Here is a 16,250-nt window from a genome sequence, read left to right as displayed (position 1 = left end):
ACCTAAGAAGAGCCAGAGTCAAGCTGATATGCTACAGGATTCTTATCAACCTATCGACCTACTGATTTTGCGATGATAAATCAATCTACATTTCGAGCAATCATCTAAACAGTATCGCAATCAATTAATCAACCAATCAGGTAATTATACATCCTTTCACTTATTATGCATTTAATCAGTCATTCTACAAATTAAAGAATCAATCAATTCTGAAAAAAAAAGTTACTTGAAGGCATCTTGCGTTTTTTCCCCAACCGCACTGTTTTGCTTTTAGAAAGATCTGAACATTCGACACACTCAGCAAGTGTGAGGCGATCTAATGTTCAAGGACAACTACTCGAAGCTCCTCAAATTTGATAAGCAATGAACTATGCTTTAATATGGAGTGCTAAAGGGGTAAATATGATAATGCTACGTAAATCTAGCCTGAAAGTCAAGTACTTACTAATTGTTTATAGGCTCAAATATCGAAAACATCAAAACAAGTTTGCCATAATGTATTACCTTTTGAATGACCCCCCCTTGTGCCTCTGAACTCATTCGGTACCTGGTCGTTGTAGACCACGTATGCGATGTACTGTAGCATGGGAGTGAATAAACGTGAAATATGCAATTATTATCGCGCATCAATATTATCACATGATTTATTTAATGACTGGAAAACTGACTGTATTTATGTAATATCAAGCCATTAAAACAAAGGAAATAATCATGACTTTGAAACACGCCCATTATAAAAAAAATATTTAATAAAAAATGTTGAAGGGACCTAAATGGCACACGTACTTTCTTCAAGGAAAAAAAGTGAAAGCCGTTTACAAATCCCTGTAACGCCGAATTGGAGCGCAGCTCTTGAGGAGGAGGAGTGCAGGGTACTGAGGGGAGGGTAGACCCCTCCTCCTCCCCTCATTCTTTAATATGCTCCGGGGCAAGGAGGTTAGAAGTACTAGGAGGGGGCACGTTGCAATATTGGTGAAGCCTAGTCATAAAAAGTTTAAACGATTTTGTGCCCAGCGTGACCACAAATCTCTCTGGCGATTGGTGCGCGTGACATGTCACGTGTGAGGTGGATGGTTGATTGTAGAAGGACTCCTCGCAGGCTTGCGCGCGCTCCGTCCGGTAGGTTTTATCAGATCGAAGTCTAGACTGTGGTGTATTCTAGTACCCCAAAGCGTGATGTGGTCACGTTGGCAAGGTAAGTGAGGAGAGTAAGGAGGAAAAATGAGAAAGAGGCGAGGCGTCAAGGGAGCATGGCTTGCGGAGGCTACGCGGCCGACGTCATGCCCTCTCCTACCCTTCTATTCTCCATGCTCCGGGGGGGCGGTCACGTGACCTCGGGGGGGGGGGGGGGTGTCACGTGACTTCGGGGAGGGATGTCACGTGACCTCGGGGGGGCACGTGACCTCAGAGGGGTCACGTGACCTCAGAGGGGTCACGTGACCTGGAGGTCACGTGGGGGTCACCTTGGGGCCACGTGACCTTGAGATGACCTTGGGAGGGGTCACGTGACCTTGGGGGTCACGTGACCTTGGGGAGGAGACCACGTGACCTCCGGGGTCACGTGACCTCAGAGGGGTCACGTGACTTGGGGGTCACGTGACCATCAAAGGGTCACGTGGGGTCTTGGGGTCACGTGACCTTGAGCTGACCTTGGGAGGGGTCACGTGACCTCGAGGGGTCACGTGACCTTGGGAGTCACGTGGGGTCACGCGACCTGGAGGGGTCACGTGACCTTGGGGTCACGTGACCTTGGGATGACCTTGGTTACGCCGACGGCGACGGCGACGCCGACGGCGACGCCGCTCAAGCCGGGAACGGGCCCCTAAGAGCTGCGCTCTAAAAACTTGAAAGCCGTTTACAACTCTCTGTAACGCCGAATTTGAGCGCAGCTCTTGAGGAGGAGAAGGGAAGGGTACTGGGGGGGTCACGTGACCTTGGGGGGGTCACGTGACGATGCCAATGACGTCATCAGTGATGATAACGATGCGGATACCGATGACGTCATCAGTGATGATGACGATGACGATGAGGATGCCGGTGACGTCGTAAGTGACGTTACTGATGACGTCATCAGCGATGATGACGATGACGATGCGGATGCCGCTGACGTCATCAGTGACGTCACTGATGACGTCGTTAGTGACGATGACGTCATCGCATCGTCATCAGTGATGATGACGATGACGTTGCGGATGACGGTGACGTCATCAGTGACGATGACGCGGATGACGGTGACGTCATTAGTGGCGATGACGTCATCGCATCGTCATCAGTGATGATGACGATGACAATGCGGATGACGGTGACGTCATCAGTGACGTCACTGATGGCGTCATCAGTGACGATGACGTCATCGGGGGGTCACGTGACCTCGGGGGAGGGGTCACGTGTCTTGGGGAGTCACGTGACTTTGGGTGTCACGTGATCTTGGTGGTCACGTGACCTCTGGGGGTCATGTGACCTTGGGGGTCACGTGGCCTTGGGATGACCTTGGTGGTCACGTGACCGTGCGGTGGCCTTGGGATGACCTTGGGGGGTCACGTGACCTTGGGGTTACCTTGGTTACGCCGACGCCGACGGCGACGCCGCTCAAGCCGGAAACGGGCCCCTAAGAGCTGCGCTCTAAAAAGTGTGCACAACATTTGCGCCATTAGATGCAATTTAGGTGGAGGTCACGGCCCGCTCTATGCTCCGCCCACAGATCAGTGGCCCCGCTCATTACTACTAGATTAGGTTGTCTGCTTGGCAGAACACGCTCGCAAGCCCGGTGTCTCCCTGTCACGACGTCAGGTGCGTCTATTCTGGCGTCTGACACCGCCTGCTAGTCGTGCAAGCAGACTCGCGGCAGCCTCCGGGATCGTCTGCAATTGCACCACCATCTGTCGTCGTTTACAACGCCCGTAAAGGGCTGTTTTTACTCGGTCGTAAGGTCCACGACTGCACGCGCCTATTGCTTTGATTAACGCTAGCTTCAAACGGGGGTCTATACTACGTCATCATGCGCAACGGGACGTAGCGCAGCGCAGCTCAGCGCACCTCGACGTAGCTCACAACGGAAGCGAGCTTGCTCTATTCGCGTCGTCGACGAGCGTTGAGCGGCGACGTTGTATATCCCAGATACCGTCGTGCGAGTGCTCAATTCGGGATTTTTGTGTCAGGGCCAGTAGGAGTGTGTGTGACGCTAATTTCCGATATCTTAACCTACCGTTCTAACCGTGTGTCGTGTGATGTTCTTGTGTTCCCGCATTGGTGTGCATATTCACCGTTCGAGCGCTCGACTGTGCGACTGTGTGCGTAGACTCCTACTGCTCCAAGTATGCGCTACCTCCGAGCCTCGTTAGGCCTATACGCCGAACGAGCCGGTGACGGTAAAGTGCTGGAAAAAGCTGAAAGCTCGATGAGGCGCCAAAGGTAGAGTTAAGGATAACCTAATGTGTGTGCTATATAGTATATGATCTCGTGCTAGTCGTACGCACCGGAGGCCGCTCCAGTCCGAAAAAAAAGAACACAAGCGCCGCCGAATGTACGGGAACAGAGTACCCAGTGAAACATCTGCACTACTTAGCCGTCCAGAAATTTTCAACTGGGGTGTCTCAGCTTGTAAACAATAGTAGCGGTACGCGATGTAGATTCGGCTGGATCCTGTAGTGTTTGTATGAGCTCTGTAAAGTTCGCAACAATTTCCAATACGTACATTACGTGATTTAGGCATCGTCCGCTCTTTTCAGTGTCAGTTTCTTAAGTCATCGTGAAAGTGTACTATGATGACAACACACTGGTCATCTGTAAGAAAGAGGTCGCTATGGAATTTTGAGTGCATAGATTTCATCGAAGCATCCAGGCGCAATCATCGGCTTCGCTTAGCACGACCCCGGCGAACCTGCCAAGTGCCTATTTTGGACGAATGCAATGATGGGATTTTTTAGTTCTTCGGTCGACATTTGAACGAAATTTCGTAGAAGATAAATGCTTGTTTGCACTCGTTATCCCACATCATTTGTTTATTTTCGAACTGCTAACCTCTTCCCCGAATCGCTGTTTTGACGCTTCACTACACGATGTGTACGAAGTAAAGACTCTAGGACGAACCACACCGACTGATCGCCGAATTAATAACGACCAGAAAGCGGAAATACGGTGAAGTTGAGACGATGCGGTTGCCACGGAGACGCTTATGCGCAAAGTGAGGCAGTTTGTCTGGGCGCGCTTCACCGCGCTGCACTACACTAGACAGTAAACACGGTCGTTCGGGCGCTTCTCATGCGGCGGGACGTGGCGCAGTGGCCGACGAACGTCGGTCTGCGCCGGCGCGCGTTGCGTTCGTCGACGCTGGAACATAAACAGCCCTTGAGGAGGTGCCGTGAAAGCGGTGCGTCGGCGTCCGCAATCGCCTGCGTCAGTCTGCTATTCCACCCCCGTCTAAAGCAACCTGCAACGCTCGCAAGGTGCGACCATGAAAGCGGTGTTCTAGCGCTCCGTCACGCACGAGCTTAGCGTTTGTCGATGTGCTGTAAAAAGCGACCAATACTTCGTTTCAGCCTAAGCCCAGACGCATCCCATGCTACAAATGCGGGCGCTCGTGCAGTGCAAGCACTGCGGAGGGCCACATACTCACGCTTCTAGCATCGGCTGCGTCTGGACGTGCTGGAATGAGGTATAGATGACTATACAATGAACAAAATAAACGTGCAGCCCTTTAAGCTTTCTAGATATTTTTCTTTTCTCGCATGGAAACTGCGAGCAAGGTGGGTGGCCGTCAAGACGCATAATTCAAACACAAACTGAACCTATTCGTTTTGGCAGGCAAGGTGTGCTGTCAAACTTTGGAGCTACTTGTCTTGTGAGGCGAAATGACGGGGACGTACTTAATGCCAGGCGAACTCCTTTTTGCCTCCAGCCGAACGGCTTGCAGATTCTTTTTTATTAGTAGGTATATTCTCAGTATTCAAAACATGATCATAATGACGACGGTTGCACAATTCAGGGAGCAGCGGGGCTTCTTTTACGAAAACTAACATCCTTCTTTAGCATCAACGCGCGCAAACAAACAAATCAAGCCAGATCAAGCAAAATAGTTGACGTGGAAAGCTATAGGCTTAAACCAGTCCCGCTGGACTTTCAGGGAACAGAAAACAGGGAGCACAATGGGCTGACCAAAAGAGATCGTTTTCTGATTTCTGCTCGTCACTTGTGACTTCCGTGATTGCATGCTGTCGGCGGTTGGCGAAATGGCAATTGAATTAAAGCGACGGAAGCTGCGTTCGCTTTGACTGCAGCCACGTAAGTAGGAGCATGGAAAGGGCCGCATGCATGGAAAACCGTGACAACGGCCTAACGAATTACGCGCACCTTGCATTGCTTCTCAGATTCTGAGGGCGAGCAGTTGTACCGGTTAGCCTGTCGTCACTGTCGTCTCAGTATGCTGCCTAGATCGTCTAACAACGTGAACGAGATATTGCGAGTTTGTCAACGTTCATGAGCGTGGAAGAAGGGCACTGGTGTAGGTGGTGTTACTTACAACAGCACCGCGTGTGCCTAGCGCGAGAGACACACGAGACGTGACTACCGCGGTGTTCCTTGCGCGCGACGTTCTTCGCTATGTTGTTTTGATTAATCTCAATGGACCTTTTCCGAGAAGCGTTCTGCGCACGCGCAAGCGCCCGATGCCAAGCGGCGGAAGTCGAACGAAAAATTGAGGAAATTTGGAAGGAGGCTGTATATCAGCGAGCAGAACACGTAACTGCAGCATATATATAATTGCGTTACACAAAAAAAGAACGTCGACGGAAAGGAAAACACGACGCTTGGGTGGACGCCATGGATGCCCCTCTTTAAAGTCGCGTTGGGCAGGCGCCGCTGCTCAGAGAGCGAAGAAACTGGTAGCATAGCTCCCATTATCGATTGATAGCGCAGGTAGGTCACTTCCTCGATTTTTAGTTCGTGCAGCCACCGCCTGGTGCCGTCGGTATGTGGAAACGGTCCATTGTACGGCGTTCTATGCCATGGGTTATAAAATTGCAGTGTGTATAACACTTGGAGACATCATTTTGAACCAAATTGCAGTAACCCAGTGCAAGCAACGAGGTTCAAAGTAACGGCGAGGGACGATCCAACTCAAGCAACGAGGTCCAAAGCAACAGCGAGGAATGAGGAAAGAAAGATGGCTACGTTCGGGCAAGCAAAACCCTTTAATAATTCCAAAACTGGCTGGTTGAGTTATGGAAAGAGGCTTCAAGCATTTTTAAAGGCCAACAAAGTTCCCAAAGAGATCATGGTGAATGTCGTAATCAGTATGATAGGTCCAGAGACCCATAAACCGTTGAAAAGTATGGTGGCACCCGAAGACCCCGTCAAGAACTTTGAATAACTTTTCGCGTCGTTGCGCCACCGCCTGTCCCCTAGACCGTCCGTGATAGCCGAAAGGGTTACATTTCACAAGAGGCAGTAACATGAAAGCGAATCGATCACCAAGTACGTTGCAGAGTTAAAAAGGCTCGCCGTAACGTACAACTTCGGAAGCAACCTTGAAGAGGTTTTGAGAGACCGGTTCGTGAGCGGTCTCGCATGCGTAAACATTCAACGCATCCTGTTCACGGAGGACGAGACTCTCACATTTAAAAGAGCCGTCGACAAGGTGTTATCAAGTGAAAGGGCAACAAAGCATGTACAGGAGTTTCACAAACGAGGTTGCGGTCTCGAGAAGCGTCACGAGATGCAAGAAAAGTCACATGACTTGCAAATGCTCGTAAAACAAAAAGGGAACAAAGATGACAGAAACCGCAGCAAATGTTCTCGCTGTGAATCTTGGAAATATTTTGCGCATGCATGCCCGTATCGGAATGCTGTCTGCCACAGAAGCAAGAAGCAAGGTCATCTGCAACGAGCTTGCAAGAGTTTTCCGAGAAGCGAGAAACCTTCGAAAGAAAAGTACAAGGGTTTCAGAACCTTAAAAAACAGAAGAAAAAAGTGCAGGAGTCACCCATCCACGCGATGAGACGAAACAGAAAGAACCAGCCTTACTGCGTAACTGTTTACAACCAAAAGAAGCCATTGAAGATGGAACTGAATGCGGGTTCTGATGTTTCGGCGATGTCAAAGCGGCAGTATCAGGAAATGTTGCCGTTCGTGAAGTTGACCACACCAACAGTGATGCTCCGCACATACACGGGTGAAGCCGTCAAGCCACAAGGTGTGGCGATGGTCAGCGTGCATCACCAAGGTTTTGAAGGGACGATACTACTTCACATACTGCGGCCATTGATGGGAAGAGACTGGCTGTCGAAGATCAAGTTTGACTGGACACAGCGTTCAAGTTCATGAAAGTAGGCACAAAGAACATGCTCTGTGGCCTGCTAGAAAGGCCCGATGAGTTGTTCCGAAACGAGCTTGGCTACACTAAAGGAGAAGAGGCACAACTCCATTTGAATATAGGAAGCTCACCGAAGTTTTTGAAGGCACGGAACATGCCGTTAGTGATATTCTATTTAATAAGTTCCTTTGTGTTACACAGAGAGGTATCACTTTTGCAAATTTGTCGAGAACAATATGTGTGTGATGATAAGGGGTTAATAAGCTTCTGTGAGAGTTTGAAAATAATTTCGTTCGCCCATGTATGTGTTTGAAGCTAATCCTGCCGATAATCTCAATACAAAGCGAGCGCGTAGGCGACCTCCGGCAGATACAGAGCAGGTGCATATGCAACATCAGGCCGATACGTGGCCGACAGTCCGACCTGGGCAGTACTCGCACGATATCCCGCCAATACTAAGCCGGTGGCGAACCGGCGGTACGCCAATGCCTGTCGGATGTCGGGACGTGTTTGCCAATTCGCACATTCGGCCCATATTGGAGCTGGTTTTCGACCGACATTGTCACAACACTGGCCGAGTATCGCCGTGCTGCTTGAGACGAATTTACGTAATTTGTTTTTTCAGTCGTTTCATTGGGTCTCGGGATACAGTGTAATTCCGAAAAAGAAAGTGTACTGTGGTAATTAGACCCTTACGACGAGGTATTCTGTGGTTTTACGACTTTATAAAAATGTGTACTGCTGTAACTCACCTTTTAGTAGAGGTGTTAGAAAAATCACATTTATTTAAGGGTGTGAGGTTCCACCCATTTTCTAAGGTTTATCGCTGCACGTATAAAAGTGTTAGTTACGAGACAGGCCCTTCACACCGAGAAAGGTGTGAAAACCTTTAGTGCGTAGGTATAGTCCTTGAAGCGTTTCCTCGAAAAAGACTAAGCTCCTGCAAGTTTCTTTACATCAGCGCAAAGCGCAGGCATTTTCAGCCTATTGGATAAACATTTGGCGAACCAAATTGTAGCCAATGTTAGCCTGCTTGCAATCGTGCATTTTTCGTTGAGCTGGCTCATGACACGGCGCGACCTGCTTTCGACCCCAGAATTTGTTGAGAGGGGCGGCCGTTATAGGCCTCTGGAGTTGCGATCAAAACAATCGTGTTTCGTGTGCCGCATGGAAAATGTAGACAAACGTTCGACGTAGTTTGCAACGGAACAATTACAAGTAAGTAAATATATTTTCACGCAGCTTTCCGAATCGTGATTGGTCTTCACAGCTACGTCATGAGACACTCTACCTGATGCCAACAGGGTAGGGGCTATCTGACTTTCTGCCGCGCTGCCGCTCTATGTTGCTTTCATTGATGCGACTATTCACGGTATAAATATATGTAGAGAAAGATTAACATGACTGCTATGGGTAATGCCTTGCATGGGGAAGTAACGCGGGACACTTGAAACGCGGCACACACCTTTGGTGAGCGCGGGGAACACCAACTAATCTGATGGCGAATTCGCACGGTTCTTTCTACGCGCTCTCGAGCGCTCTTTCCACAGCGCGCGAGATCTAAGAGGTTGAAAAGGAGTGCTGTGGCGCCTGGTTGTTTCCGAGGGCGTTCCTTGCTCTCAGAGCGCCCCCTATCACTCCGTCTCTAGCCGTCGGAGTGCGGAGCGGCGCAGGCGTCACGTGGTGCTTGGACGGGGATCACGTGGTTTTGCTAAGGATGGCTGGCAGTGGTCTACGGTGGTGCGGTGGGTTCGGCATGACGGCGATGGATATCTGGTTCTACAAAGTGGGTGTGCGTTCGACGGGGCGAGAATTAGAGCGGACGGGACGACATTTGCTTGTGGCCGTCACAGAACTAGACGTGGGAAGCATTCCCAGTGCTTTTACGAGATCGCTCACCTCACGGCGGTGAACCCACTGAGCCGAACTGATGAAGAAACACCTCCCAGAGCTCGCCGCTTTTTTATCGGGTTTTGTAGACATTCAAAGGAAATTTCAGGTTCGGTAAAAGTGTGTTCGAAGGATTTTGTTGGAAAATGAATGGAGATCCGACTATAATGCATTGAGATTTATGTCACACGGCGATACGTGCTATGTCCTCTGGGTGATGCTGGCATGATATTCCGAAGTAAGACAAACGCGGTTCATTAACCATTTGATATTTGCCTGTTCTGCCGTACGCACGACCGCTATCGGAGCGCATTCACTGTCGAAAACGTCATTAGTTGAGAGCTCTTCCCAAATAGAGGCTTCTTGCTCTGTTCTGTGAAAAATAATTCGCAAGCTGCTGATATTTATTTTTTACGTGTTGATGCACTGTGTAAACAGCCGTCTTTTCATCGCGATGCGAGCGTAGATATTGCTTAATGGTCCATCGTACACTTTAAAAACTTGTTTTTTATACATCACGAATCTCAAGAAGATTTACTACTTCCGTGACTGGTCCGCCAATGTCAGAGCCCCCTGAGCCCAGTAGTTGTGATCGGCTGAAAAGGATCCCGAGTAGCTTTGACGGCGAGGAGGGAGCGCTTTGTTGAATAAAGGTCAGAGGAAAGGACGACCACTTGAGTTCACCATGAGTAACACAGGCTCGCAGAAACCACAAGCGCGATCGAAGCCCCTCGAACTGGCCCGCCACGCAGGTCTGCTCCTGAGGTGCAGGCGTCACCCAAGACAGCTAGATCGTGGTTGCACCGCGTGCCCCCGAAGTCGGGTTCCGCAAAAATCGGCTTGGAAACGTATCGCGCTTCGATTTACCCGAGAGTTGCCTTAAGGTGGTGGAAGCATCGCATCAAATTTATGATGAACGAACTTACGTAAATAAAAAAAGTAAAAAAACAACAACAACAACAAAACGATAACTGTTTTTATTCACCGTCTGTTAACCGCGCACCGCCTGACTTGGGCAACAGCCGACAGATGGCAGCAGCGCGGCCTCGGCGGCTGGCGGCAGAGCAGCAGCCGCCCGGTCACACCAAAAGCAGATAATCTTTTTGAATCCTAAACGGATAGTGCTTTTTCGGTGCAATGATGGTCAGTGTATGATTTTTTTTATTGCCAATAACACACGTTAAATGGACATATAATAAATAAAACTGACGGTTTGTCGAGTAATTTCAGCGACATGTCGTCTGGTGTTTGTGCGACCGGGCTGCTGTTGAGCTGCCGTAAGCCACCGTAGAAAAAGTTTTCTAAGTGGCTGTAAAATCCCCAGAAAAAAGCTTCCTACAAGTAGCGGCATTTTTTGAAGCGCCGAATGTTTGACGGTGGAGGTTTTGGGAAGTGAATGGCGGCGCACAGCAGAAGACTGAAATGAATGACACCATTTTTTTCCAGCGGAATGTGCTTTGTCATTTTTGATGGTTGTCGTTACTTGTCACAGAAATATCAAAGGACTTTAGGTTACTGGGGCCGCTTCCACCATCTGTCGGTTGCGCCAGTCAGAGGGAACGTACGCGGTTACTGTCGGTGACATTTTAAGAGTGAAGTGGAAGGTCCTCATACTTCTTTTCACTTCAGCAAAGCGAACGCTGGAGTTGAGGTAGCATTTTCTCCAGCGTACACTTTACTAAAGTCGAAAGAGGTAGGAGGACCTTTCACTTTTCTCTTAACCTGTCACAAACCATAGGTATAGTTCTTCTTTAGTTCTTACGTAGGTAAGAATCTTCTTAAACATTTTGATGGGATGGTTTTATCCCCTTCGGAAACCTCAGTGGTAAGTCGTGGCATGATACACAAGCCGATTTACGCCGTCAGTTTGAAGGCTTCACCCGTATTTGTGGGCACTAGGTATATTTCACCATAATTACGGGCTTTGCCCGTAATTATGGTGAAATATAAAATAGAGAAAATACCCAATCAATAACAGACAAAACAATTCGTCCCAAAATGCGAAACGTCTGTTGACGCACAATCTAGACGCTGCACACTGAGCTAATAAAAAGCGCATTTCTAGTTCAAGAAAAGTTATAACATTAAGCAATTAAAAATTATGGTAAACATGGGGGGCGGTGGAGTCCCCCTCAAGAACATGGGCAAGAAACACTTCAAGGGGCACGTTGTTTTTGTAAGCTATGTACTACTAGACACGATACAATGCACTAAGGAACCACTGCAGAGATACTTGTGTCTGCCAATCGGAGAAACTAGGGCCTGCGGGAGCCGGCGTTTTGTTCTAGCACGCGCTGACACCATTCTACCCTTCGCGCCTTTCTTCTTTTTTTTGTGTGTGTGCGCGGAGAAACGCGTTTTGTTGACTTGCTTGCTTTATGTACCAGAGAGTGGTCATTGCAACAATATAGTTTTTTTTTTTTTTAGTTTAGTGGGTATAAAATAATTTCTCTAGAGAGATGAAAACAGCTGCATAGAACGGTACTGACCTTTGACTGCTTCTTCTCCAAGAGAGGCCTGAGGGTGTATGCAACGGGATTGTCCTGGTGGTAGATGCCGAACTTGCTTTCCGTCCAGTACGGGAACTTCTTGCCTTTGGTCATGGTCGAGTCAAAGTAAGCAATCTCTCCTCCATACGGATTTATATATCTCGAGGGGGGATTCTTTCTTGGTTTCATCTTAGGAAGTTTATAGATAACAAACCTGTAAGAAAATGCGTGCAACAAAAAACCGAAGCATTGCATTTTGATTTGCTTTTGAAATTTGCAATTTATTCGGCTGTAAGAGCAATGCATGCCGGGTGGCGGCCTCCAATAAGCGGAACATAGACCCTACGACGTTGTTTTTTTGTTTTTTTTTATTACATTTGTTTGTGGAACCTGACGCAAAATTGAAGCAGTAACAGACCCAAAAACCAATGTGGTAGTTTGGCCCGTCAGCAAACGAATACATTTTAATACGTTAATATGCTTGCTATTAAACGTCGTACAAACGAGTAGGAAAAAGGCATCAGCGGATCATGGCACATTTCCCGTTTGACTGACAGAATAAACTCACAAGGCGTTTTGAGCTTATCAAGTTGAAATAATTGGTATATAATGTTGTAAACACACTGTACTGAAAAGGCACTTACAAAAGTAGTCAAACGTCGCCTGTGAATGGAGGTAAAGCAGACCGTTTAGAACAGGTTGTCTTTGCACGCTGGATTTCGGCCTATAGACGCTTAACAGCAGCTGTGCATGGGTTCCGCCATAACCGACCTTCAGTTTTTAGTTTCCTCTTATTCCCTTTACTTCACTTCATTATGATTATAGCAGGCCAGGTTATCGCCATTTTAGATTCTAGTTTATCCTTCTCCCCAGCATCGGCGTTTGTGGGGGTTCGTCAATGCCCGTTTCAATGGCTCTGTGTCTCGGTGAGGCAAAAGAAGGTCAGCAATGGCGGCCGTAATCTAGGCCGTGTGTAAAGCGTCTATACGCCCCGAAGAAGCCTTGCTAAATATTCACGTGTTCTAAGCTCTGAGGTATGTAAACTGCAACTAACAGATCGCGAAACTAGTCACGAAGTTGGAGATGCCCAGGCTTATTTACCCTGGTGTAAGTACAGTAAAAAATAAAATAGGCCATATCGCTGTGTGTTCTTATTAGCTCTATATAAACCCAGATGGGTTACAGCCAAGCTTGACAAGTGCCGCCCGAGTTCTTTGTGCGCGCGAGGGACCAACGCGAACTTTGAAGAGGCTGCTCAGTCCAGCTTGCAAGTGTCGGTTCCGTCACGTTCTCACGAAAAGGTTTTGTTAATACTAAATGTAAACAGAATACAAACTGCTGCTGGTGGTTTTTCATGCAATTTTGTTGATTTACGTTAATACCAAGATATGGAGTCAGCCGTTAGAGCAGTTATGGTAATGAAGAAGAAAGAAAACTCCGCAACGCATGCGAAGCAGTTGAATTTATGTCATGCGGGATAATCGAAAAAATCTGTTGCCATGAAGCTGGCTACTTTTAAAAAGCTCCGGCGTTGTTTTTTTTTTTAGGCTATCTGAACTATACATGATTTCAAAATAACTAAGCTTGACGTTTTCTCAGCATGCTCTTTATTATATGTAAATTCAAAACATTTATTGAGAATACGCCAAATGTAGGTTATGTCAAAAGAAACAGTCTATATTTTCGCACTTTCTACTAGGGTGACGTCCTATTGCCACGTGCGTGGCCGAGTGGTTCTCGCGCTTGACTTTCGCGCGGAGGCGCAGGGTTCGATTCGTGGGAGTTATGCGTCTTTTATGTATTCTTTCAGTATACAGTTCTGTTGAATTCGAGAACCCTGTGTCTTGTTCAAGGTCCGAATGTTCTATCCGCCGAAACTTCAACGCCGATTGTTCCAGAAGCCTACGCGTGTACATTAGGCGAGCCGCAGTCAGTATCGCCCCAGCGTTCGATCTTGCTGTTACGCCGACTTCCACCCCTGCGACGCTCTGGTGTTATCTGCTGTTCACTCTTTGTTTTGGGCGCAGGTTCGACCCATTAAATATTTCAATTACCTCAGCTTCTTTTTTTTTTTTTTTTTTTTTGTCACTTTGTCATTCGTGACAATATGTTTTGTATCCCGGAAAGTCGAGCAGGCTTTGGCGCCCTTTGTTTTTTGTTGCGGTTGTTTTGTCGGCGTTAGTTTTTCCACTATTCATTTCACTTCATCAAATTTATTAAAACCGTGAGAAACGAGCTGTGCCGACCTCATATTATGACACTTGGCGTCACGTTTTAGCACTGCCTGTAGGGCATCTTAGCGTGTCAAACCAAATCTAAAAAATTCATGACGTTGCTAAAAACAAATTATTGTGTCTGGTAAGTTTTGTTACCAGTTTAGATTTGCCGACTAAGGTCTCGAACCAGTTTTTGAGGAGGCGGATTGACTATGAAAGTTTTGCCGGAATAGTAATACTTGATCACCTTTTCTGTCTGCCCAGGCCCGCACTGGAGCAATCACGGGAACGACGTTCCTTCGATTCCCTGGTGATAAGTAATTTGGGCCAATTTGATGCTTACAGAATTTTGAGTGTAATGCGAAGTCATCGTAAATAATCGTCGTGTAGATTGCAGAGACCTGTGATATCACTTTTGAAATATATCGTCAATGTCTGCGTTTTTCACTCTGTGCTTGCAATCCACTCTTCAACCTGGCCTGAGCTGCAGAAATCACTTACAATATTATCATTCTAGTGATTGTTGTTTTAGCAGGAGTATTTTTGAAAGCCAAGAATTCACAACAACCTAACCCGGGATTTAGCTCGGAGCCAGCGGGGTTGTTTATAAAATTTTTAGCGTTTCTAATCGAATACAAGCGTCTTTGAAGCTGTACGAGAATAATAATACTGGAAGAGATTTTTGCAGCTCGGCCAGGTCGAAGCGTAGCAGAGTATCAAAAACGTAGACTTTGATGGGAAATTTGAAATGTGATACGACAGGTCTCTTTAATCTACACGGCACTTATTCACGATGACCCCGGATTACACTCAAAAATGTGTAAGCATCGAATTGGCAGAAATTACCGATCACTAGGAACTGAAGAAACAAAGTTCCCAATATTCCTCGAGCGCGGGCTGGGGAGCTTGGGTGGTTTTCAAAATAATTTATATATGTGCGAAACCATCATGTGCCGAGGGAAAGGCATACAGGCACCGCAACTTCCTCGCAGTGAATGCGTGCTGAACTTCGTAAATTAAAATACGACGGCCGGAATTTCAACTGCGGCCGTCTTCAGCATGTGTTTTTCCGACGCTGCGGCGCAGCGTACGTGGCCGTGCAAAATTCCTTCGTGACCGCCAAAAAAGATTACACTTGTTTACAATCTGAATTGTAATTTTAGAGTGTTTTAATTCGAAGCCAGATACTATGGTGCTAATTTTGACGTGTACGGTTCAAAACATTGTATGATTCATATAAAAAGTATTAAATAAAAAAAACGCAGCCGAATATTTTTTTTTATTGTAGAGGTGTCACCAGATATATGCTTTGGCGTGTGATCTTTTATATTCGATTTATCATAAAGTCATTTGTTATTAGCACCCTCAAAATATCGGTCAATTCCTCCCCCCCCCCCCCTCTCAAAAACAAAATAAATGAAGGATTGAAATGAATTTATATTTTTGTCTCTTTCAAATGGGCATCCTTTCTACCGAGAGTTTCGCACACGCTATTGACAAAACAGACTTGATGACTCGCTAGAAAACCTGAAGATAAACCGTACGAGTACTTGGGGCACATTTTCTAATCACACTTTAGTAATTGGTTGAACTACATTGTTTTGAAATCACTCACCAATCCACATCCTTTCCCTCGTTGTTTTTACAGTAAACATGGTGATGGTGATTCACGTCGGCGGAGTTCACCATCTCCACGAGTGTAAGTACAGTAAGGAGACATCTGACGATGTACCACATGATGTTATCATTTTCTTTGCTCTAAAGAAAGTACTCTATAGCTGACTCCACTCAAGAAAGACATACAATAAAAACCTCCTACTTCACTGTCACTGGTCAACCCTGTTGAAGGTCAAATTACAAATTTGTTCAGTACAGTTATTATTTGTTTTTTTTTTAAAGGCCCCTAACTTTAGTGTTCGCAGTTGCGATAATAAATGACATTTGCAGCTCCCATATTGTGATTGACCTTTCTTCATTTCGCTTGCAATCGTTGGTTGCTTGAGCTATATGCATGCGCGGACGCACGCATGAACACACCGAGAAGAGCCCGCACAATTTTATGAGTATACTTAGGATGTTCGCAAGTCATTGAACGCACCTACCCAACAGCTTGCGTAAATACCACGTAAGCATGGTTCAAACAGCGTCGTTTTCTTACATTTCTTACGTTACGTATAAGTTGCCGAAATATTCGTGCCTCATATGTGGCCACTCTGTCTCCATGCAGTGGTAGCTACGCTTAATATGAAGCACGTCTATTCCGAAAATTGTGGCGTAAGCAGACGGAAGCTTCCGTAACGCAAGGCAACCTAAGCAAACGGTACTGTGCGAACCAGCCTTTATTTT

General features: G+C 47.0%; 1 protein-coding gene across 1 annotated transcript in view; it reads right to left on the bottom strand.

Annotated features, from left to right (window-relative positions):
- LOC8032754 (plancitoxin-1-like) overlaps positions 1-15,681 on the bottom strand; it is a 34,785-nt gene extending 19,104 nt beyond the window's left edge. Inside the window, exons 1-3 of the mRNA XM_002400184.3 lie at positions 15,520-15,681; positions 11,689-11,902; positions 505-577 (exon numbers count right to left, since the gene is read on the bottom strand). Of these exons, the coding sequence (XP_002400228.3) occupies positions 505-577; positions 11,689-11,902; positions 15,520-15,641 (409 nt within the window). The 5' untranslated portion in view covers positions 15,642-15,681. The remainder of the gene's footprint in view (positions 1-504; positions 578-11,688; positions 11,903-15,519) is intronic.
- Between the last annotated feature and the right edge of the window lie 569 nt (positions 15,682-16,250).

This window comes from Ixodes scapularis, unplaced genomic scaffold (assembly GCF_016920785.2).
Source record: "Ixodes scapularis isolate PalLabHiFi unplaced genomic scaffold, ASM1692078v2 PGA_scaffold6__148_contigs__length_123643588, whole genome shotgun sequence".
Classification (NCBI taxonomy): domain Eukaryota; kingdom Metazoa; phylum Arthropoda; class Arachnida; order Ixodida; family Ixodidae; genus Ixodes; species Ixodes scapularis.
The sequence above is the reverse complement of the archived record's forward strand: the minus strand, read 5'-3'. Positions and strand labels throughout refer to the sequence as shown.